This window comes from Taeniopygia guttata, chromosome Z (genome assembly GCF_048771995.1).
Source record: "Taeniopygia guttata chromosome Z, bTaeGut7.mat, whole genome shotgun sequence".
NCBI lineage: Eukaryota > Metazoa > Chordata > Aves > Passeriformes > Estrildidae > Taeniopygia > Taeniopygia guttata.
In genome coordinates this window covers 63,840,178-63,862,150 of record NC_133063.1, presented here as the reverse complement: position 1 = coordinate 63,862,150, position 21,973 = coordinate 63,840,178, and the positions used below count along the sequence as shown (strand labels likewise).

General features: G+C 43.7%; 1 protein-coding gene across 1 annotated transcript; it reads left to right on the top strand.

Moving 5' to 3' along the window:
• The first annotated feature begins 13,424 nt into the window (after positions 1-13,424).
• Positions 13,425-21,045, top strand: LOC140682015 (serine/threonine-protein kinase PAK 3-like). Its single transcript, XM_072922855.1, has 6 exons — positions 13,425-13,483; positions 15,797-15,914; positions 16,592-16,691; positions 17,116-17,312; positions 18,625-18,762; positions 19,784-21,045. The coding sequence occupies exons 1-6, from the start codon at positions 13,425-13,427 to the stop codon at positions 19,868-19,870; spliced, it is 699 nt and encodes a 232-aa protein (XP_072778956.1). The 3' UTR covers positions 19,871-21,045.
• Positions 21,046-21,973: the final 928 nt, after the last annotated feature.

The following is a 21,973-nucleotide window of genomic DNA, read 5'->3' as shown; positions in this document are numbered from 1 at the left end:
TCCAGTGGAAACCTTTCTTTTCTTTTCATGCTGTCATGGTTGAATATTTGTTACAGTGTGGCTTGATATATGCTGAAATGCTTGCAGTGCATAGCAGCTTGGGGAACAGTTGTGGTACTGGGCTGGGATTTTGCTTCATCAGAATAGGTATTACATGTTGGTAACTCTCTGTCTGCAGTGAGATTATTGGCTTCACCTTCAAATGGCTGCATGTTCTTTCTGGTTCCCTCTAGTTCATGGTCAGCACGTCCTGCTAGTCCTCTACGAGGGAGGGTGACAACTCACAGGTGCAGGACAAGGAGCAGAGCCAGCAGCACCACATGGCTCCAGTGACACAGAGAATTCAGCAGAGCTATGGGTGAGTAACCATGAAGAGGAACCAAGAGATAACGATGAGTATGTTACTGATGAAGTGTCTCTCCAAAGTGTAATTTCTGATATTCAGTAGGCACAGGTTTTTTTGCCAAACTGCTTGATTCTGTGTGATGGAATCTAATTTGAACCGTAGTGGCCTGTCTTGAAGGGAACTAATGGGAAAAAACCCCCAACAATAAAGCAAAATCCCAGAGAAACCTTTCTTCTCCATTCAGGAAGTCATTATTGAATGTTTCTTAAATGATGGATTGCAATACACTGTAATGCTTGCAGTACATAAAAGCTCTTGCACTGGTGTGTTTCTGGGCTGGAAGGTTGCTAAATCAGAATTAGGGGTTATTTCTGTTTTTGCAGTTTTATGTGTTGGTATTTCTCTTTGCACTGTGAAATTGACAGCTGCATATTCTTCTAGTTCTATTAACTCTGATGAATGGCCAGATCATTTTGAGAGTCCTCCGACATGGCAGGATGACATTACAGATGTAAGCATGATGTTCTTATCACATGTTCTTGTCCTTTCTGCTTTGTGGCAGGGGAGGAGACAGAGTGGGAGCTCCGCCTCTGTCTCAGCTGCCACTCTGTCTCCTCAGCTGTCCTAGGTGGGATGCCACATGCAGCTGGCTGGAAGCACAGCCCTTGTTGGGAAGCTCCAACTTGCCCATCCCTCCAAGTCCTTTCTTGGTGGTGTCCACAGAGGGAGAAGCCCTTGCCAGGATGGCACTGGCAGCTCTGTGTGTTCCTTATAGTTTCATAGCATTGTCTGAAAGACTGCACATAGCCCAAGTCCAGTTTGCCTGGTGCCAATAGAACAGCAAAGTGGAATTCTTTACTCCCAGATTTCTGTTGTGGCTTCCTTTCTTCAGTAGCTGTTCATCTAACGTGAAATGTTAAGGTTATCATAGCAGAATTTGCCAGCTTTGGGAGAATGAGGGAAATAAACAGCGCCAGGTCAAATCCAAATAGGAAACAGGAACAGGGGAGGAGGGTGTTCAGGGTGTTCCTAAGCTGCCCCTGTACCCTGTTGCAGCAATGAGAGCAGAATCAGCAGCACCCACTTCTTTGCTTTTCAGGGCAGCGGCTCTTTGTGCTACTGCTTTGAATGCTCTTAGGCAAACTTAGAGGGTGATCCCCTACCCTTGCTCTCCTCCTCTGCTGTAACTGCTTTCTGAGCTGGGGTTTGTGTGCAGCACCAGGGGGGCTCACCAAATCTAATTGTATCTTCTTTTCTCTCCCTTCCCATGTGCATCAATGGAAGCTTCTTGAAGGTGAGTTGATGTTTTACAGTAGGTAATGGACTTTTATCTAAAATGTGATAGTTAGTTTTGTTGTACTTTCCCAAGAAAGTCGAGCAGCAGGGATTGAAACTGCTTTTAGCAAAAGGCAAGGGACAGGGCTAAAGCCTCGGGCCAGTGTCTTAGAGAACGGATGCAATGTGTGTGTGGTGGCCTCTGTCAGTCACAGTGGGAAATCCCTGCAATAAAAGTTGTAGCTGAATACTTATGCGGAAGGAACTTTAATTTGGTAACACTTTCTGCAGTTTTAATTGATTAGTGTTACATGGACACTGGAGTTGCAGAAGTCATCGCTGCCTACGGTTTCTGAGAGTTAAAAAGCATTTCTTGACCCTTTTGCTGTTACAGAGCAGGCCATTAAAAATGGTTCTCCCTGTGACTCAGTCAATATGTTGTCCAGAAAAATTTGATTTGTTACTTGGGTGTGACAGGTAAATAATCCTACACTTGAGAGACACTTTGGTTGTTTATTTCAGTGTTTCACCAGTCTGGGTGCACAGTGGTATTTCACAAATCAGACACTCCCACTATCAAAATAACTTCTATTCTTTATAGATTTTTATCAAACAAAGAAATTAGCATTACAAGTAACATGGTTATCTCCTTAGCTCAGATTCTCTTTTCTTTTGGTTAATGATTGTCTTATTTCTCACTTTAATTAGTCCACTCGGTCCATTGCTCAGTCTCCCTCTTCTTTTGGGCTGGGGAGTTTCTTGAGCTGCTGCTCCATGAGTCGGGGGTTGCAATCTCCCCCTGCAGCAATTATTTTCTACCAGTCAGAGCTGCTTTCAGGACAGTTGGGTTTCTTAGCCCCTTCCTTATCCTGGGAGTTTTGCCAGATGTCCTTTTGGCCCCTCAGTTCTGCATTTTTTGTGTCCACTCTCAGTGGGCATCCTTCTCCCCGAGCTTTGTTAACCCTTCCCCAAATCTGAGCTCCTTCAAGCATGTCAAGCCCTGAACCTTTACAAGGCGATTCTACCAACAAGGAATTTGTTTTTCTTCCCCACTTAGAGCTTGTTTGTTAGTTGCTGTCTATTTAATGGAATAAATCTCCCTGCCAGGTGATTTGGTTTGAAAGTATAGAATGATCAAATATAGCAATACAAAGAGCATCCTTCCTTAAGAAATCTTTCACAAAGTCTACATTTTGCATAACATATAACTCCATTTTCAAATGACCTGAATTCAGGAGGATGATGATGGCAATTTCTAAAGGGATACTGCTCCGAGTAATTTTATAGTTTCCAGGGACTTTCCTTGAGAATCTCTCAGGTCACCTTTTTGAGCTGTGTGTAGGCTGAACAGAGCAAATATTTTATGTTGTTTTGCAGCAGAGTAGTCACAATGTCTGGAGGGGTCCAGTCTTAATATTTGGGAAAGTAGTTTGTTTGAAATTGTTTTTAACCCAGCTGAATAGTGTCCATTTAAAATAGGAACCATCGCTGACTGCTTATATAACTTGTTTCAAAGGTAGACCCAGGAAGAGAGAGAATAATAGATCTAACTTCTGAAAATTAAATTACAGTGCATGGACAGGAAAGAAGAAATGTTACACTGAGCAGCCAGGAAGAGGTGGATGGCTCTGGTAATGGAACAGGAGCTAATGATGCACCTGTGGCTGACTCAGCCCCTGCAGAACAGGGAGCAGAGGAGGAGGACACTCAAAGTTCAGAGTATGTATGCCTCATGCCCCACCACACACAGAATTCTGTGCCTTTCTTTCTTTTCTGTGTAGGACTTAGTAATACTGCTATGCCTGATTTATCTTTGACACCTTCCCTACTCTACATATTTCCCTCCTTCTCCCACGTTGCAGGATGATCACATGATACCATTTGAATTTTGGGAGAAAAAAGCAGCCCAAAGCAGATGTACATCTTTGCATAGAGCCTTAGAGACGAGTGTGGGAGTATGGCAAGGAATGGGGATTTGTCACAGGCCATAGCTCAGTATTGCATTTGCTTTTTCTGACAAGCTGTAGTAGTGATGTTAGATATGGAAATGCTTCCATTGTAATTACTGGGGCTTGGCATCACGGGGCCAACAGGAACAGCTGGGCAAATTCCAACAAAAATTCCCTGCTGGAACGGTGCCAGCTGGTTGCCTTTCTCCTGGAGCTGGAGCCCTTCTTCCCAAGGTAGACGTGTACACAGGCAGCTGTGGAGTTCATGCTTTTATGGCCAGTGCTGGATGTCACAAGCCCTGATTTGCTTGCTTCTGTGATGGAAATCTTGCAGTTCAAGTTGGGTGCCTGCGCAGTAAAATTCCCATTCTGCAGAGGAACAGGAAAGTGCTGCTGTAGGAGCACTCCATCAGGATAAGAAAGATACAGTTCATTGGACTGATTAATTTTAACCAAGTGTCTTTGTCACTAGGGATGACAAAGAACATTAGAATTATGGTATAAGGTTTTCAAAGTGTTTTTTTGGGGTGGGGGGAAAGACACAGGTTTTAATAAAGCTGGTGTGCTTTGAGCCTTTTGGAAAGGCAATGTAGGAGACAACTTGAGTATGGAACTTTTAGGTGTCAGGCCTTAAATATGCCACCTAAAGGGCTTCTACAATTCTAAACCATAATGCAGCCCTTCCCAGGGCTGGATCTTGCCAGAACTTTGTTACTCTGTAGTTGAAAGTTGGTCCTGGAATGAATATTCTGGCGTGAATAATTCCCAGAGGACAGCTGATGCTGTAGTTACAAAGCTGTTACTGATGACCTACTGGAAGTCAAAGTTGCCATACACAAACTGGCCAGTGCTAAAGACTGCTGCTACTTCAAAGCCCAGAGCAGGGTGACTGACTGCACCTTTCTCCTAGTGAAAACCAGGACACCCTTTCCCTCAGGGCAGGGGAGACCCCAAATCCTCATTAAATGCAGCAAAGAGAGACTTCAAGACAGCAGGGTTCTTCAAAGGAAATGTGTCATGGCTAGTCAGTGCAGTTGTATGAATAGGTGAGATTTTATACATCAATAACTACTGAAGTGTGGTTATATGAACAGCTGCATGTTCTTTCTAGTTCTGTTTCCTCTAGTGCGCAGCAAGGAGCTGTTATTAGGTGTCCGCTTTGCATGGAGTTTTACTCAGAGGTAAGGATCCACCTGTTGTTGTCCTTTCTGCTTTGTGGGAGGAGAAAGCAAGAAGGGGGGAGCTGCACAAGTCCGTTGGATAATGTGGGATGCTGTGGGCAGCTGGCTGGAAGCACAGCCCTTGCTGTGAAGCTCCACAAGTCACTTCTTGGTGAATGTAGAGGCAGAAGCCCTTGCCAAGATGGCACTGGCAGATCTGTGGGTCCCTCGTAATTCTAATTCTAGATGCTCTAAATAGAGCCTGGTGCAGTTGAGCAGCAAAATCAAATTCTTTCCTCCCAAGAAATGTTGTGGTTTTCTTTCCTCCAGATGATGCAACATGGACGACAGCTTGTGGCAACCCTATGTGGCCATGTCTTCTGCAGTAGATGCCTCCCTATTGCCCTTGGGGTTGCTCACATATGCCCAACCTGCAGGGTGAAACTCAATGCAGCAGTATATTTTCCCATTTATTTATGAGTGCTTCTCAGGACAGACTGAGATGGATCTTGGCCAAAAGGCAGTGTAGAGACTTGTTTCTTTATTTATATAGTTCTTCCTGTGTAACTTTCATTTTTGCTGGATTCAATTATAAATAAAGTTTGGATTGATTTAAATATAGCCTGTCTGCTCTTCTGTGCTGGACTGTACTGATTGTAGTTCTGGTGGCCAGTGTGTGTTGTACAGGGAAAAAGAAACACAGCCTGCTTGGGGTGAGAGGGATTTAATTTCTCAGGCCAGACTCTGGTGGACGCTTTGGTGAAAATGTCATGACTTCATTGCTCAGAAGATGGAAAGAGTAGCAGGTTGTGCACACAGCCAAAGAAAGCAATGTTTTTTGGCAATAACCGGTACATTAACAAACTGCTGCATTTAGTGCTGTAAGGTTTCATTAGAATTAGAATCTGGAGGCTTTTGAAGGAATGTGTTTTTGAATGTCTGAAGTTGGTTACCATCTTTGAGCTGTTGGCAGTACAACTGTGTTGTAGCTTCCTTCAATCACAGCAGTATAATCCTATGTTACACTAAAGAGAAATGCAACTGTCCAGAGATTTAAAAATTGGACATAAGAGAGGAAAGAAAATTACTTCTGTTATACAAAAGTAATAAAGAGGCACAGGCAAATCTCAGGTAAACAGTGGGAAAGTAAATTAATTGTGCCATGAAACAGAAAACTCAGATGACCCATCTGAACTGAGGTCCTCTGTGTGTTAAAAGTTGGTCATGTGTGTGGACATGAATCCTTAATTTTGGTTTTTCATTTTTGTCTTTATTGTATTATTTATCTGCTTCCTCAGTCATATTTCAGGATGTCCTAATATTGTCATATTTAGGTAGAGGTAGTAATAAACAAGGTTCAATGTACCCCCTAATTTTCATGTGGCTTGGTCTTAATAAAAAAATGAAAACATCAGTGTTAGCCTGATCAAGTGATTTTTTGATTTTCGTTTTTAACAAAACCTACTTGAGCTGTCAAAATTAAACTCAAAAATAATTTATCAACAGACACAAATAAAATTATTTAATTACAAGATGGCCATAAATTCTAGAGCGATGTTTTTTGGTTCTCATTTTTTGGTAGACTTTTAGCTACTTGGTGGATGCAATGACAGGAAGCAGAAATGTCTTACTAAATTATCTAAATGTCTTTCTAAAAGCTATATTCCTAGGTGACATGCAATGCCACGTATTCTCATTAAAAGGAGCACTTAAGGAAACGATTTATGGTCAAGTAAATTTAAGCAATGAAATGGCACTCAGCTGATTTTATAATAGGTTTAAACAGATGTTAGTATGGTTCAACACTATCGGCTGAGGCAATTTTCTTTTAAAATTTTGGTATAGGGTTAGGAATTAAAGCGTTCCATGTGTATATATATATAATTTTTAGAAAGTAGTGATCTAGGAAAGCACTGATTAGCAAAAAGTAAGTGAAGAGTTTAAAGCATTGGTTTCAGTTGTGGTGCATAGTTGTCAGCAGAAGGAAAAGCACATTTTCAGCTCATTTCATCATTGATCTGTAGGCATAGGAGAAGTGGGGCTTTTTGAGCTTTGAAGGCCAGACCAGAAAGACAGCATATTTGCATTGTTCATTTCTCATAATCGGTGCTTTCAGATTAATACAAGGTGCTTAAATATTCATCAATTAAATGTATATTTGGAATTGCTTTAGTGTCTTTGCATTTTTATATAAAGTATTAAACCTCCTTTTGGATTTTTCAAAAAATGGGAAAGTCATCCCTACCCATTCTTCAACACCCAGCATGTTGTCAAATACCCAAAAGGATGAATTGTAATAACAGAGAAAATTTTGTAAGAAATGAGCCTCCTCATGTAGAGCAGGAGCTGGACATATCCTGTGCTGTACAGAGCCCTGGATCAATTTCCACCATTCTCCCCACACCCCAGAGCACCCAAGGGGACCAGGGGCGGAGAAGCAGCCCCGTACCTGGCAGGGCTGAGATGGGTTCCCTGCTGCTCTCAGGAGCCACAGCCATTCCTTCTGAACACAGGTCCTGTGGCACAGAGTGGCTAGAAGGAAAAGTGAATACTAATTCTGCTTCTTCTGCTCTGTCACCTTCCTGAGCAGAGCAGGGCCTAAGGAGGAAGGTGCTGTCCCTGGCATTATGAACAAAAAAATATAAATTTAAATTTCTGGGGAATGTTGTTAACAATGTATGTATAAAAAGGGATGTTGTTGATACAAGTAACAAGCTATAATTGGATATGTAGTTAACAGGGTGTGGTGCAGGGTTGGATGTTGTGGGTACAAAGTAAGGTGATCAGTTGTATTAATACTGTTGTGTTTACCTAAAAGGGGAGTGGATCCAGGGACGAAATGCCAATCTTTGTGAAGGGGAGACAGAGAAGCTTCCAGAAGCATTGCACCGTGGAACACAGCCACAGCCTGCATCAAGACTGGAGGAGAGACCAGCCAATAAGAAGCAAGAATCTCAAAATGATCGGCCAAGACTGCACCAACTTATGGGCCAATCAGCAACAGAAAAAAAGACCTATCACAGCATGGATCCTGAGCGGCCCAATCAGGAGAGCAGAGAGACTTTAAAAGGCCTGGGGTGTGTGACACCCGGGTCCCTGATGGGAGCAGGTAACCTTGGAAATGCCCCTAGGTATACAGTTACTAAGTTGTTGAAACAGTCTCCGGACCAGCCGCAGGCTTTTGCTTCCAGTTGTTCTGTCTGTAATGAACAGGCTTACTTGGTGTTAATTAACTTGCCTGCTGTTTTTTTTATTACTTTGAAGTTTTCGTTGTAAACCTGACCATAACAAATAGGGCCTCTCCCGGGAGAGCCGCACCCAGAGGCGGGTCCGGTGTAGGACCTGGATTTGGGAGGTGCACCCGACTGCTTTCAACTGCCCGATTACTGAGGACTACGTCGGATCCGCAGAGGGGCTGCTGGCTTGATCCCGAAGAAGGGCTGTAAGCCTCAACAATTTAGAATCGCCTTCCAGGCAGCGGAAGAGGTCCTTGCAGCACTTGGGTGAGCGGCACTTGGGTGAGTGTGCGAGAGGGACAGGGGGTACGAAAGGGTATGCCCCGAATGGTGAGAGAGTGTGGTGTGAGTGAGAGGGGGGCTGGAAGGCCAGACTCCCGGAGCGATAGTGGAAGGAACCAAGAGGGCAGAGGACTGAGTGTGGTAGCCTCGGGGCTCAGCCATCCCCAAGACCCCCGGGGTGGGCTGGATTGAGGGATTCGGTCCCAAGAGCACCCAGGAAACGCCTTGGAGTGAGGGGATACCCCTAATAGGGCCACAGAAGGCTGAGTGCCCAGAGTTTCCCAGGGGAGGCCGTTCAGCTCATTGGGAGCTGGAGCCGGAGCTGGGATCTCCTCCTAGTCTGGCAAGCTAGGGTCAGGGAGAGTAGAACCTGCCTACCATAGTGTCATGGTTTGACACGGGAAAAGAATTTTCCACGTGTGACATGGAAACACAAGAGGTGGCAGCTGTGTTTCCTGGGGGTCTATGGTGCAAGGGGGACTCCTCTCTTCCCCGATGGACTCAGTATTGATTATCTTGAAGGGTGAAAATTTGATTAAGGATCCAAATGGGTCTCTCTGCAATTTGGTGGAGCTGGGTGGTGGGAGGAGGAATGTTTTGGAAGGTTTTAATTTTGAATTTTGTGTGGTTTTTTTCCTTTTCTTTTTTTTCCTTTATAGTAGTAGCAGTAGTAGTGTAATAAAGTTTTTCCTTTGTTGTTGGGTTTGGCCTGCTTTGCTCTGTTCTCGATCGCATTTCACAGCATTCGATTGATAGGTTGCATTTTCACGGGGCGCTGGCATTGTGCCAGTGTCAAACCATGACACATAGGGAATTTATTGTTTCCTTTGACGTTGTGCTTCAGTTACATAGTTTTTACTTTTGAGTCCAGGACTACCTGGGTATAATTTGTTGGTATAATTGCTTTTGTAGGTGTTGATTACTTGGGGATACAAATGGTTATTGTTTAACTGTTTCAAGCTGAGTTAATTGTGTGTGTGTGTACAAGGTCGGAGCACCGGTATAGTGAGGTTCTGGGGTGAGGTGGTAGCCAAGGTTCCCCAGACCACTTACTGGACAGGGAGAATGAACATAAAAGCATTTCGTTAGAGAGAGAGTATTTCTGTTTAGTGTAGTGCTAGTTTAAAGGTAGAGGTATTAAAAATTAGAAGTTGCTAAATTTTTCTGTTTGAGTTCAAGACTACTTGAACGCATTTAATTGGTACAAATCGGTCTCTTGGAATAATTAGAAAGTGTAAGTCTTCGTTTTGGAGTGAGTGGTGCTGCCAGCTCCGAGGTGCCATTTTGAGTGTGAGGCAGTGGTGGGCTCAGAGGAGCCATTTTGTGACTTGGCTGGGCCCCTCCCTGAAAGGGGGGAGTGGTAACAGGCAGGCATTGATTGATGTAGAAGGAGGCGGGCCAAGGGGGGCTAAGATTGACTGAGGGCCCTGGGGGCCTTCTTGTTAGCTGTGCTTAAGTCTGTGATCCTTATCAGTAAGTCATAAGAAATATAACTTATTTATATGTGTGACTTAATTGTGATTGGAATCTTGTGGTCAGTTATAGTGAGCTCTTTTATTCTTTTTGTTTCTATTGATTGTTTATTTTATTGGATTATTCCATTACTTTTGTTCATTGTATTAATTTCAATTACGAGAATTCTAATTTGGTATTTTGGATCATTACTAGTAATATTTAGATGGATCTTTTTATTGTAATCTGTTGCGGTGCGGTCCGCAACCTCTCACCACAACGTCCTGAGCGTGGGCGTGCTGGGCAGTGAGGGAAGAGAACGGGCGGTCGATCCCCCTGTGAAGCTCTGCAGTCCCAGTTGTTGGCGCGGGGACAGATGGAGGCGACATGGGACTTGGGGGTGCGCAGAACAGATTTATTTAGTGAGCCCCAAGACCCTCCAAGGAGGGCAAACAAAGGTTTTATACAAGAACTCAGGAGGAGGGGTTTAGGAACAACAACCAATAAGGGAATACCAGGGGAGGAGTTTAGGGCAGGACTAACATATCACAAACCTATCAGGGAAAACAGGGGAGTGGAGTAATACAACATAACCAATAGGGTGTTGAGCCTCACTAAATAGGCAGGGAAGGCTCTGGAAACAGGGGAGGAGGCTGGGAGGAGTGACAGGGAATGTTCTAGGGAAAGGGGCAGGGGAAGGGAAGACTGACATCTTGGTAAGGAGGGGGTTAGGGAAGAGCTAGGGAAGATTGACAACTGGGGAGAGGAGGAGATTGGGGGGGGGGTATGAACAGGCACTAAACAAATATCAAATTAAATAAAAAACACGCTACCACAGTAATCTATTCAGATTGTTTTATTTAGTTGTTTCTGTTAGATTCATTTGGTACTTTAATAATATAGTTTTATTTTGATTTTACATTTTAATTGTTTTATTTCAGTTTATCAGTTATTTTATTCAATTGTTTTACTAGACAAAATTTGTCCAATTAAATGATTTAATTCCAATAATTCTATTTAATTATTTTATTTAAATTTGACAGTTGTGATTTCAATTATTGTAATTCAATTATTCTGTTTTCATTCTACTAATTATTTCATTCTATTTCAATTATCTGATTTTTAATTATTCTCATTTAAATCTAACCAGGTAAAATTTGCTATTTCAATTCCAATTGTTTTATTTTAATTGTTTAATTATGATTTGGTTATTTCAATTGTTTTATTTCTATTCATTAATTATTTTATTTAATTGTTTAAAAATTATTCCAGTTGTTTCATCTCAATTGGTTTTTAAATTGTTTTATTTCAATTTATAACTTATCTTTATTAAGATTAATTAATTATCATTAATTGTTTGTTGGATATAATTATTCAAAATTATATCATCATATTCTATTCTGATAGTTTATTTCTAATAATTTTATTGAATTTTAATAGTTTTATTCCACTTGTTTCTTTATTGCAATTACACAATTTTAATTTTGTAATTCCAGTTAATTCTGATTGTTTTTATTAGAATTCAATTATTTTATTTTAGTTGTTTCATTTCAATTGTTTAACTAAATTTCAACAGTTTTGGTTTTGTTTGTTCTCAATCACTTGATCATTCCATCTGGTATTAACTACTTTATTTTAGATTGTTAGATTCAATATTTTGGATAAAGCATATTTTTGACCAATCAAGTTTCAAATTGCTGTATCAGTTTATTCTGTCGAGAGTAATTTCAATTGCCCTGTTGCATATAAGTGTAGATCCTTTCACTAACTCATTTGAGTTACTGGTTGCTAGGTTAGTTCGTTGTCCAGTTAATTTATAAAACGGGGCAGGGTAGTAGTAAGAACTCCCGTAGAGGAGGAAGTAAGAAGGGTAAACTGAAAGAAATTCCACCCAGTAGCCCTTTAGGAGAAATGATTGAAAAGTGGGAAGGTGATGAGCAGTTTAAAGGATTAGATAAAATAAAGATGATACAATATTGTGTGGAAATATAGCCAAAAGAAGGTCTCCAAGAAGGGCCAGTTTACTGGCCTTGGTATGGTTCAAAGGACAGGTGGTTGTGTTTAGCTTCCAACAAATACGTGAACTCGAGGGAGAGTGTGAGTGAGGAAGAAACTAAGTATGCAAGTTGTTGGTTAGAAAGTAATACCCTGGAGGAAAAAGCTAAAGTGTACAAAGTGTCAAAGGACATTAAGGACACAAGTGAAGAGTTCACAAAAAGGTGGGATCCTTTAGATTATCTTCCACCCTCTTCCCCTGCTGTTCCTCCAATACCTCCTCCTGTCTAACCTGCCCCTTCAATACCTCCTCCTGTCCAACCTACCCCTTCAGCCTCTCAGACTCCTCCCCATATTCTCTCCACACCATCAATAGGAAGTACATTAACAACCCCAAGTCAGGTGGTTATAACCCCTGACTCCAGTACTAATGTTTCGTCACACCCTCCAAACCTCCTCGTATCCAGTGCTAATCAACCTCCTTTGCAGAGTGTTGTCTTAACACCTCCAAGACACATAAAAGATTGATGGGAGAGAGGGATCAGTAACGAATAGCGATTGGCAGAATAATGAGCAAGGAAATAAAGTTCAAGGTTGTAATTGTGGTAAAGCTGAAACAGCTAGTCCAATACTCCCACCATTAGAACACTCAGTTTAAAATGAAAGAGTGTTGCTCAGGAGGAGAAAGGGCAGAAAGACTATTTCCCCTAAGAGAAGTTCCCATGGGAGGAGCCAATGGGGGAATAGGATTTGTGAACGCCCCATTGAGAGCTTCCGAGGTCAGAAATTTTAAGAAAGAAATAAAGACCTTGGTAGAGGATCCCCTTGGAATACCAAAACCAGCTAGATCAATTCCTAGGCCCTAATATCTATACCTGGGAAGAATTAAATTCAAAAATGGGGATTTTATTTTCTCCTGAGGAGATGCAGCTAATGCAAATTGCAGGAATAAAAGCGTGGGAGAAAGAAAATAGAACGGGCAACCCCGCAGATGTTCCCCCAGAGGAGGTTAAAATGCCACTAACACCACCGGACTGGGACCCAAATAATGAAGCAGGGAGGAAAAGTATGAGAGACAATAGATCTTTGATCATAAAATGAATCGGGAACGCAGTTCCGAGAGCAAACAATGTAAAGCTAGCATTTGATAGCCATCAGGAAAAGGATGAGGCTTCAAGGGTGTGGTTAGCCCGGTTAAAAAGAAATTTTCAACTTTATTCCAGTGTGGATCCAGAAAGCCAGGAGGGAAAGGTACTCATTTGTTGTGGTAGCTGCCCTGTCCCTGAGGGCTGGTGGGACTGCAGAGGCTAGAGCCTTCCTTAGCCCCGAGAGGGGTGTCTGTGAGCTCAGCCTGCTCATAAAGGGTGAGGGTCCCGATGCTGAAAGCCCCATCGGGGTTGGTTATAGCATGAGCTGCTCTGGTTTACAATTGGAAAGGCATTGTTTTGGCAATCTTTTGGCTGAAAGCTGGAGAAGTTGTGCTCCACTCCTGGGAATGCATCTCCCTGTGCTTTGTTTCCTGTCAAGAGAACTCTTCCATGGACTCTACAAAATCAGTCTCTGTGCCAGCCATCTGCACTGCAGGGCTGCCTGTCTTGTTGCTGTTGCTATTGCTGTTGTTGCTAACCAGCTGACCGTCCCCAGACACTGGGGCTGCCTTTTGTATCTCCTGGAAGCTGGGATCTCTGCTTTAAAGGGAGAATCTTGCATTTTGTTTCCCTCAGGGAAAATGGTGAACACGGAAAATCCCAAGATGAAATACACTGAAATGGAATATATTGGCAAGGGGTGAGTCCAGCCACACGTGCATCTACACAACCACGGGCCAGGTGTTTTTCTGGTATATCACTGGTATATCACGTGTTCCACTGGAATATCTATCCAATGTGAAGTCAGGTCAGCTGCAAACATGTTCAGACACTGGAGATCGATTGTCCCATCTCTTCAGTGCTGCTCAGAACTTGTGAGTGTGCTCAGAAGGCATTGTCAGAGACATCTCCATGCTGCTGAGGTCTTGTCTACGTCAAGGAACAGGACCTGGAAGATCTCCTTGTCTCTCAAGTGTGGGACAGCTCTGTGTTAATTTCTTCAGTATTTTTGTATGTCTCAAAATCACACTGCCGCACTAATGAAGAAAGAAGAATCTTGCTTGCCTGAAAGGACAACCTAGCCCCTATCAAAGCTGTGAGATAACAGTTCCAAGGAACATTTCTTTCCCATGATTTGTGGAAGGAAATACTCCATGGTCAGGATAGGAACCACAGAGTTTAGAAACTGAAACCCAAGATGAAAGAATCAATTCCTTTAGGAGCTGAGGCAGTAAATCCCAATGCTTCTGCAACCGGCCCAGACACTGCCCATGCACTTGAGAGGAAAATACATCATCTGCCTTCTGGCAGAGACCCCTGCATCCTGCAGGTTTTAGTCATTTACAGCAGAGATCTCCTGTGTGGGCCAGCTTTCACTCTTAAGAAATAAACAGCTTCTCCCTTCTCTGCTTCTGTTTTGTTTCTAGGCATTTTGGATCTTTGGTTAGAGCACTCAACAAAGCCACAGGAGTAGAGGTAAATGCCAACATCCCCCGCAGACTTTGCTGCACTCAAAGGCTTTCCCCTCTGGTGTGAGCAGCTGTGGCCAGAGCTTTGGGTAGAGCTGTGCTGAAGAGGCAAAAGAAACACAGACTGGTACCAGCCTGCAAAAGACATTGCGGACAGTCTTTGACCTTCTCAGCTGCCAGAAGGAAGGCACGCAGGGCAGCAGTTCATTTCAGAGAAGGATGTGCTCACTCGCTCTCAATTGCTAAAGCAAAGGTGGTGCCTTAGAGCATCTCACTGCTCTTTGGGGCGACAGCTTCAGAGTCCTGAATTCTCACTTCTGGTTGCCAGCAAATGCATCTGAGAGTTACCGGTAGTTCCTCAGACACTTGGGAACTGCACATAGGGAGAGATCTGCAAGGCGTCCCTAGAAGCCCTAAGCCCTGCCCATAGCCCTGGATTAGCCACAGAGTATTAAGGCATGGATTACTTCTTCTGAATCCCATACAAAGCAGCAGGGAGTGGGCTCAGAGGTTTGTGGGTGATAGTTGAGATACCACTGTTACCAAGTGGACACGTCAAAACCTCAGTGGCCACGTGTCCTGTAACTGGCCCCCAAGGGAGTGGAGAAATGGGCTGTTGCAATGTCAGTTCCTAATTACTGCAATGCCTAATCACAAGGTAGTTTGGCACAGCTTGGCTGTGTCATTGCAAAATCACTCGCTCCATGTGCCTTGTGATCTCGTGCCACCAACTTCTCAAGTTACTGATTTTCAGTGTCATTTTGGTAGCCATAAAGAAAATAAGACTTAAGGGATGGCAGAGGAAGAAACTAGCTGTTAATGAAATCGAAATCATGAAGAAGCATAGGAGTCCCAGTGTTGTGAATTATTTAGATAGGTCAGTGGTCATGGTCTTATCCTGTGAATATGCACGTACATACCACACAGATGAGAGGTTAAAAATCCACTTTGGTCACTTCTAGAAAGTAGAGCTGTTAATTATTATGTATTAATATTTCTTTGCTCATCTCCAATGGATGAGAAGAGAGTGCATCTTGTCTGCATGAGTATTCCCTGGAACATGTAGTTTGAAAATTATTCCAAAATTATTCAAAACCTGGATCAGCTGTATCTTACGAAGTTAATACCTTCTAAATTCACTGCCTCCACATTCATTGGGATTGATTTTTTAAAGTTTCTTCAATGCTGAATGATGAACCATCCTAAAGTGGATTTCCCTTGGATTGTTGCCCCTCTTTTCCATTGCTATGCATGCCAGGAAGACTAGGTGCATATTTCCAGAAACACCGTTTGTGACAAGATTTTATCTGGGCTCTTACTAAACCACACTTTTCACTTGCTGGCCATCTAAGACATCTCCTTTTTCACAGCTGTGCCTTTCTCCCTGAGACTGCACAGATTGCAAACAAAGCACAGCTGAGAGGGAATGTCTATTCCTTTTATTCTGTCCTTGTCACAAAGGGCCTTGGAAACAAGAGGCCCAGAAGCAAAAAATCAACCTTGCCATAGATGTTTATCTTCACGTCCTTGTTTCTTTCCTTCAGCTACCTTCTGGGAGGGGAACTCTGGCTGGTCATGGAGTACATGGACGGAGGCACTCTGAGCGATGTCATCTGGAATACCTTCCTGACTGAAACCGAGATAGCAGTCATCAGTTGGGAGGTCAGCAAGCCCACCTGTGCTTCCAAGGGTTTGGGCAGGATTGTCTGGGAAACAGGGGCTCAGAACAGGAGAGGTTTCATGTGCCAAGCTTTGCTTCTGTGTTGCTGGTACGCTATGGGCAGGTAAAAGCATCTCCAGTGAAATGCCTGGAGTGCCCTGCACTCACTGTACTCAGTTCTTGTACTCTTATCTCCTGCTGCTCTATTCTCACTCTGCCTCTTGTGTCTGCTGTTCTCCATGTTTCCTCCCTAAACTTTTGCCTGTCTTCACTGCATTCCTTGCTTGTAGAAGCAAGGTGCTGGTAGCAGGATTTGAAATGCACAGCTAAGAAAAAAAGAGAGACTCCTTTCTCTCAGTCCTCAGCTAAAAAGGATAGTAGTGCAGCCAAAATGCTCTTTGCTTCTGAGCACACCATTGCAGCAGCAGTCATCCTGGCTGGTTTGCAGGGGACAGTCTACAACAGCAGGTGCTCTTGCACTTTCAAAAGCTGACATGCCTTTCCTTAGAAAGGTCCTGCTCTGCAAGTGTTGGAGCAGCAACTCTTCCTCTCAATGGCACTGTGTTGTGCCATTACTCCCCAGTCCCCTGGGGAATGGGAATCTTTTAGAGTCTCTGTTTCCTGTCTGGTGTGATAAAATCACTAGTTTTTGCCCTCCTGCTTCTGTTTCCTCTCTCAGTGCCTGCAAGGATTGGATTTTCTTCACTGGAACCACGTGATCTACCGAGATGTGAAGAGTGACAACATCCTTCTCAGAACCGACGGCTCTGTCAAGCTGGGTCAGTATATTCCTGGTCAGGTGCAGCGTTCAGGGATGTGGGGTGAGGGGCTGCTTTGAGTGGCTGCCAACTCCCCAGAAATGGTGCTGGTGGCAGTGCAGGGCCCCACCGCTGTGAGCTGAAGGCACGGTTGCAACGTGCACAGAGGTATAAGGAACCAGGAGAAGTCAAGAGTGGCGTTGGTGTGTTTGTGTCTCTTCCAGAGGGAGGGAGCTACAAGTCTAAAGCTTCCAAAGAACAAAAGACACTGCTGAAGGCAGTGTACAAAATGTGGGGATTTGGCTAACATCCTGAGGAAACAGAGCAGGGACAGCTGTCCAGGAGATTCAACAGCACATTCTCAAACTTCTACTGGGGAATTCTTTTGCTTGGTTTCCTAATTGCACAGAATTCAAATAAAACCAGTATTTTGCTTTCCCCTCAGCTGATTTTGGCATCTCTGTTGAGCTCAGCCCCGAGAAGAAGAGACCATCCTCTGTAGCCGGGACTCCTTGGTGGATGGCGCCTGAAGTGGTGACGCGTCAACCATATGGCTCCAAAGTGGACATATGGTCTTTTGGAATTGTTGGAATTGAAATGGTAGAACGGGAAGTTCCTTACAGGAGTCGAAGTCCTGCCATGGTAAAGAACAAATACACACTGATCCTGCTTGTCTTTCTCACCTGCCCCGTGTTCAGCGTGCCATTGGACAAGATCCCATTGCCATCTGCTGGAACTACTTCCACCAAGGTCCCCTCCTTAAAATGTCCCTGCAACACATCAGCATCTGCTGTAGTTTTGGTTGCATCAGTGTGGAACTCAAGCCTTTCCACATACAAACAAACCCCATGCTCAGGCAATACTTTCCTTTAGGTTATAAGGTCTGTGTAGATGGCCACAATAACAGGAAACAAGCATCTTAGAATTGGTGCTGTCCTTCCAGAAATGAAAGAAAGAAAGCCAAACCTAACAAAGTTTCTAAAACAGTGGTTTTAGTGAGGAACTGCATCCCCTGTGCAGTTTCTGCTCCCTGAGAACCATGCCTGAAACCTGGGCATGTGGCTGCAAAGGCCACAGAGTCTCTTCTGCTTCTTGTGCAGTGTTGCTGAAACACTTAGTGACCGTGTTTCTCTCATAGCCCAAGCCACCTTCTCCACATCACCAAGCCAAAGCCTGGTGAGAGGGAGAGCCTGCCAAAACCTCCTGTTGGTTTCCTGGCATTTTCTGGGATGGGCCTACCATTCATGCATTGACTTGTGTAGCTAAATGAGCAGAGGGTGTCCACAGGGATGGCACATCTTCATCTTCGGTGCAGGAGAAGTTTTTCTTTTGCTGCATAAGGGAAGCTGAAATTTTCAGACTGCTGAGAGAGAGAGTTGCAGGTGGCTCCTGTGTGCCCAAGCATTTTCATCCCAATACATTTGTGCGTGCACCTTAATGTGTCTGTGTTGAATATGAGATTGTAAATGATTTTTTCCTTACCTGGGGATAAACTGATGGATTTCCTTTCTTTTCTTCCAATTACCATTGTTTTCAAGAACAGGACAAAAAACTTGATGAGTCTTGTTCTATGGCAACTGAAGGGACCAACAAGCACTGCAAAGATGCCTTTCATGTCCTAAACCTTGGAATTAGTTTACATAGCAAAGTACCCCTCCCAAAAAGGCTGCCAAGCTAGTGTGAATCCTCAGAGGAGCAGATGTGCTTTTGCTGATGTAGTTCCCAACTAACTAAGCCAGTCAATGAAATCGGCTGCCAAAGCAAGATCAGTGGGATGTTGGAAAAGCTGTGGCTGCATCAGAGTTTGATTTTCTGTTGGTAAAGGAAAGTCATCCCTGGGTCTGTGCCAGGGCAGAAACTGCCAATGAAGAACAGAGATTAAACTATGGGTTCTGGGAGAGCAGTTACAGATGGGAAAGAAGCAGGTGGAGCCTCGTGTTTCCTTTTTCTCCAGACTAAATTCCTGATAGCCACAGCAGGGACACCACAGCTGCGGCAGCCCAAGCTCCTCTCGGCTTGGCTGCGTGACTTCCTGAGCTGCTGCCTGCAGAGAGACGAGGAGCGGCGCTGGTCTGCCAACGAGCTCCTGCAGGTAAAATGCCAAGGGGCTGAGGTGAAACAGTGTGCGAGGCCCGTGGCAGCAGATGAGCCCCCTTCCTCCTCAGCTCCACTCTTGGTGCTCTTCAAATGAAAATGCTGAGGAGTGCTAGACTGGGCTGGGCTGGCAGGGCTCTGTGAAGTCCTCTGGTCCAAGTGTCCTGCAATGAGCAGGGACATCTTTAAAGAGATCAGGTTGCTCAGAGCCCTGTCCCACCTGTTGCCCTGTTTGGTAATTTGGTGGTGTGTTCTGTTTTACCTAACAGCAAAAGAATTGAAGTAGCGCATTGTAGAGAGACATGAAATAGTGGTGGAGGAACCCAAGGCTGCCAGTCCTGGCAGAGCAGTCTGGAGAGATTTGGCTGTGGGCAGGAGGGGCTGTGAGGGACTCACTGTGAGCCTCTGAGGGGCCCTGGTTTGTGCCCCCCACCCCACCCTTAGAGGTTTCTGGCACACAAACAGGGACAGCTGAGAGGGACTTGTCCCAGCCCCATCTGCTGCCTGGCACGCTCAGGCAGAGGGGAACTGGCCCAGGCTGACTGCCAGGTTGTGTGGCAGAGAGGGAACTGCAGGACCAGCGCCACTCGGCTGGCCCTGCTGGGAAGGAAGGTGCCATCCCACACAGGAGGGGCAGGGCATGGAAAGGCAGACACTGCTTTGTGTGCCTGTGGAAATTAGCACGGTGCTTGTCTTTCCAAGACAGGGATCTATGGGAGTCATTGGAGCTTCTTGAAATGCAGAAACCCCAGGGACAGAAAGCACCATTTCTAGAGCACTAGCAGGGCAAAAATCCCGGCAAGATGGAGAAACCAGAATAAATGGAAGAGTGGGATTCAGGGCCAGGTTTCCCTGTGATGGCAAGGTCCTGCCCATGACAATTAAGGAGCAGATGGTCCCATTGTTTTACTTTCTGGGTCTTTCTAGGAACTAGAGGAATCCTGATGGAGTATGTGAGGCACTGAGCTTGGAAGGTCATGGTTCACTGTTCTTTGTTGTTTTTTTTTTCCTTTGGACAGCATCCATTTGTAACATCAGCCAAGCCAGTGTCCATCCTGGCACCACTCATCACCGTCCTGAAGAGGATGCAGGAGAGAAGAATGTAACAAAGAAGTCGAGATGTCTTCACCACAACAAATTTCGAGGATTGTAGGATTGTAGAGTAGGATTGTTGAAGGGTTTTATCAAATAAGATTGTAGAGGAGGATTGTATAGTAGGATTGTTGAAGAGTTTTGTAGAATAGGATTATGGAGTAGGATTGTAGAATAGGATTGTTTAAGGGTTTTGTAGAATAGGCTTGTAGAGCATTGTGGAGTAGGATTGTTGAAGAGTTTTGTAGAATAGGATTGTAGAGGACAATTCTGGAGTAGGATGGTTGAAGAGTTTTGTACAATAGGATTGTAGAGGAGGATTTTAATTAAATAAAGTTTCTGAAACATCAACTCGGAAGACTGCCCTCCTTCTGACCCCTTCAGAAAACAGGGATTATTATATAGATATGTACATATGTAGGCTGCTGTTTGTATAGGAATATTTCTATATGTCTATTATATTTATGGATTTATGCTATTGTATAGATATAGATATGTTTCATGTGTATATATGTATCTAAGCGTACATGTAAGCTGTTATGTCTGTGTTTAGTTCTATTTCCTATGTATACAGTTGTGTTGCTATCTATGTCTATTGATGCAGTCATACATATATGGCTCTGTGTGTAATTATTTTTACCTATGTAGCCAGATGTATAGCTGTATATTTGTATTGATGCATTTGTATGGATATTTAGCTTGGCACAGTGATATTTGTATATTTCTAGATAGGTTTGTGTTATATCTATATTGTATATAATATGCAATATTTAATTTATATTTCTATCTGTAGATTCTTACAGTTATATATGTATTTATATATATTTTTCTGTATATATGTATTTAGTTCTACTTAAACATGTATGGAGATGTGTAATTCTATTAGTTGAGTTCTTGGTACAAGGTTACTTGGGGTAGGAATGCATATTTCTGTATTTCTATATGGGCTGTACACTTGTAGTAATATGTAATAAAATAAATTGTTAAAGCTAATTAATCTTTGTGTATAGTGAGTTGTTGTAGACGTTGGCGATAAATTAAGTTTTATTAACTGAATTTGGTATTTTTACCTAGACTGGTTGTTATAATCTAATAAATTCCTGGGTTTAACCTTAATTGAGATTTGTATAGATCTGTATTGTCAGCACAGGTGTAGCAATTTGTAATAAATGACATTTTCCAACTGAAATTGATTCTCATGCATTTGTCAATTGGCAGTGCGGCTGTAGCAATCTGCAGGAAATGCCATTTGTCAGTTGCACTGGGTGTTTTGTGATTTCTGCTACGCAAAGCCATGAGCAGATGTAAATGCTGGAGGATTTTGGCCATGAAAATCTCTGGCCAAGCCCAGGACTTGCACTCAGGCTGGGCAAGGGAAGCACAGATTTGGGATGGCAGCAGAGCCACACGTTGGCTCAGAACTCGCTGCAAAGGCCTGCTGAGGAAACTCCGGGACTCCACGGAGAGTAGAACTCCAAGCAGGAGCCACCTGGGCAGCAGAAATCATTCACAATGAAAAAAAGAGAGAAAATGAGGCAAAGCAGACGTGCGGATACTCTGAGAGTCTGATAAAATGCTCTCAATCACCGCTGCCTAGGCACATCTTCTGCAAAAATATTTTGTTAAAAGCTGAACACCTCCCATGAAATGCAGATTGCATTTTCGCCTTCACTTACCTTGCTGTGTGAGTGGAGACACTCTCTCCTTTTCACTGAGAATTTTTGCCCTTCAGCAGCCTACATATGCACATATCTATATAATAATCCCTGTCTCTGTGCCAGTCCATACATCTTTAAACAGAACTCCAAGCAGAGAGATCCCAGCTGCCCCATCTCCAAAGCCTCTCCCTTGGTCTCTTCCTCCCATGCAGAGCAGCTCTCCTGGACAGGGACAGCAGACGACACACGTAGGAAGCAAAGGGAACACTGAGTCAGTATGGGGATTATGTACTACCACTTGGCACCCTAAATGAAAACAGCCCTGCCCTCATGACAGTGTTTGCTAAGTCTTCCCTCCTCCTGTCCCCACATCTCACAAATGGAACCATTCCCCTTCCTGTCCAAAGTGTGCCTGAGGTGAGTGAGGGCTCCAGGAGCTCAGGAGGCTGCAAGAGCTCT

Excerpts from the sequence above, each read along its gene's own strand:
- LOC140682015 (XM_072922855.1), top strand. The coding sequence starts at position 13,425 with ATGGTGAACACGGAAAATCCCAAGATGAAATACACTGAAATGGAATAT. Across the intron at positions 13,484-15,796 it reads ATGGAATATATTGGCAAGGG|CTACCTTCTGGGAGGGGAAC; the intron begins GTGAGTCCAGCC and ends TCTTTCCTTCAG. Across the intron at positions 15,915-16,591 it reads TAGCAGTCATCAGTTGGGAG|TGCCTGCAAGGATTGGATTT; the intron begins GTCAGCAAGCCC and ends TTCCTCTCTCAG.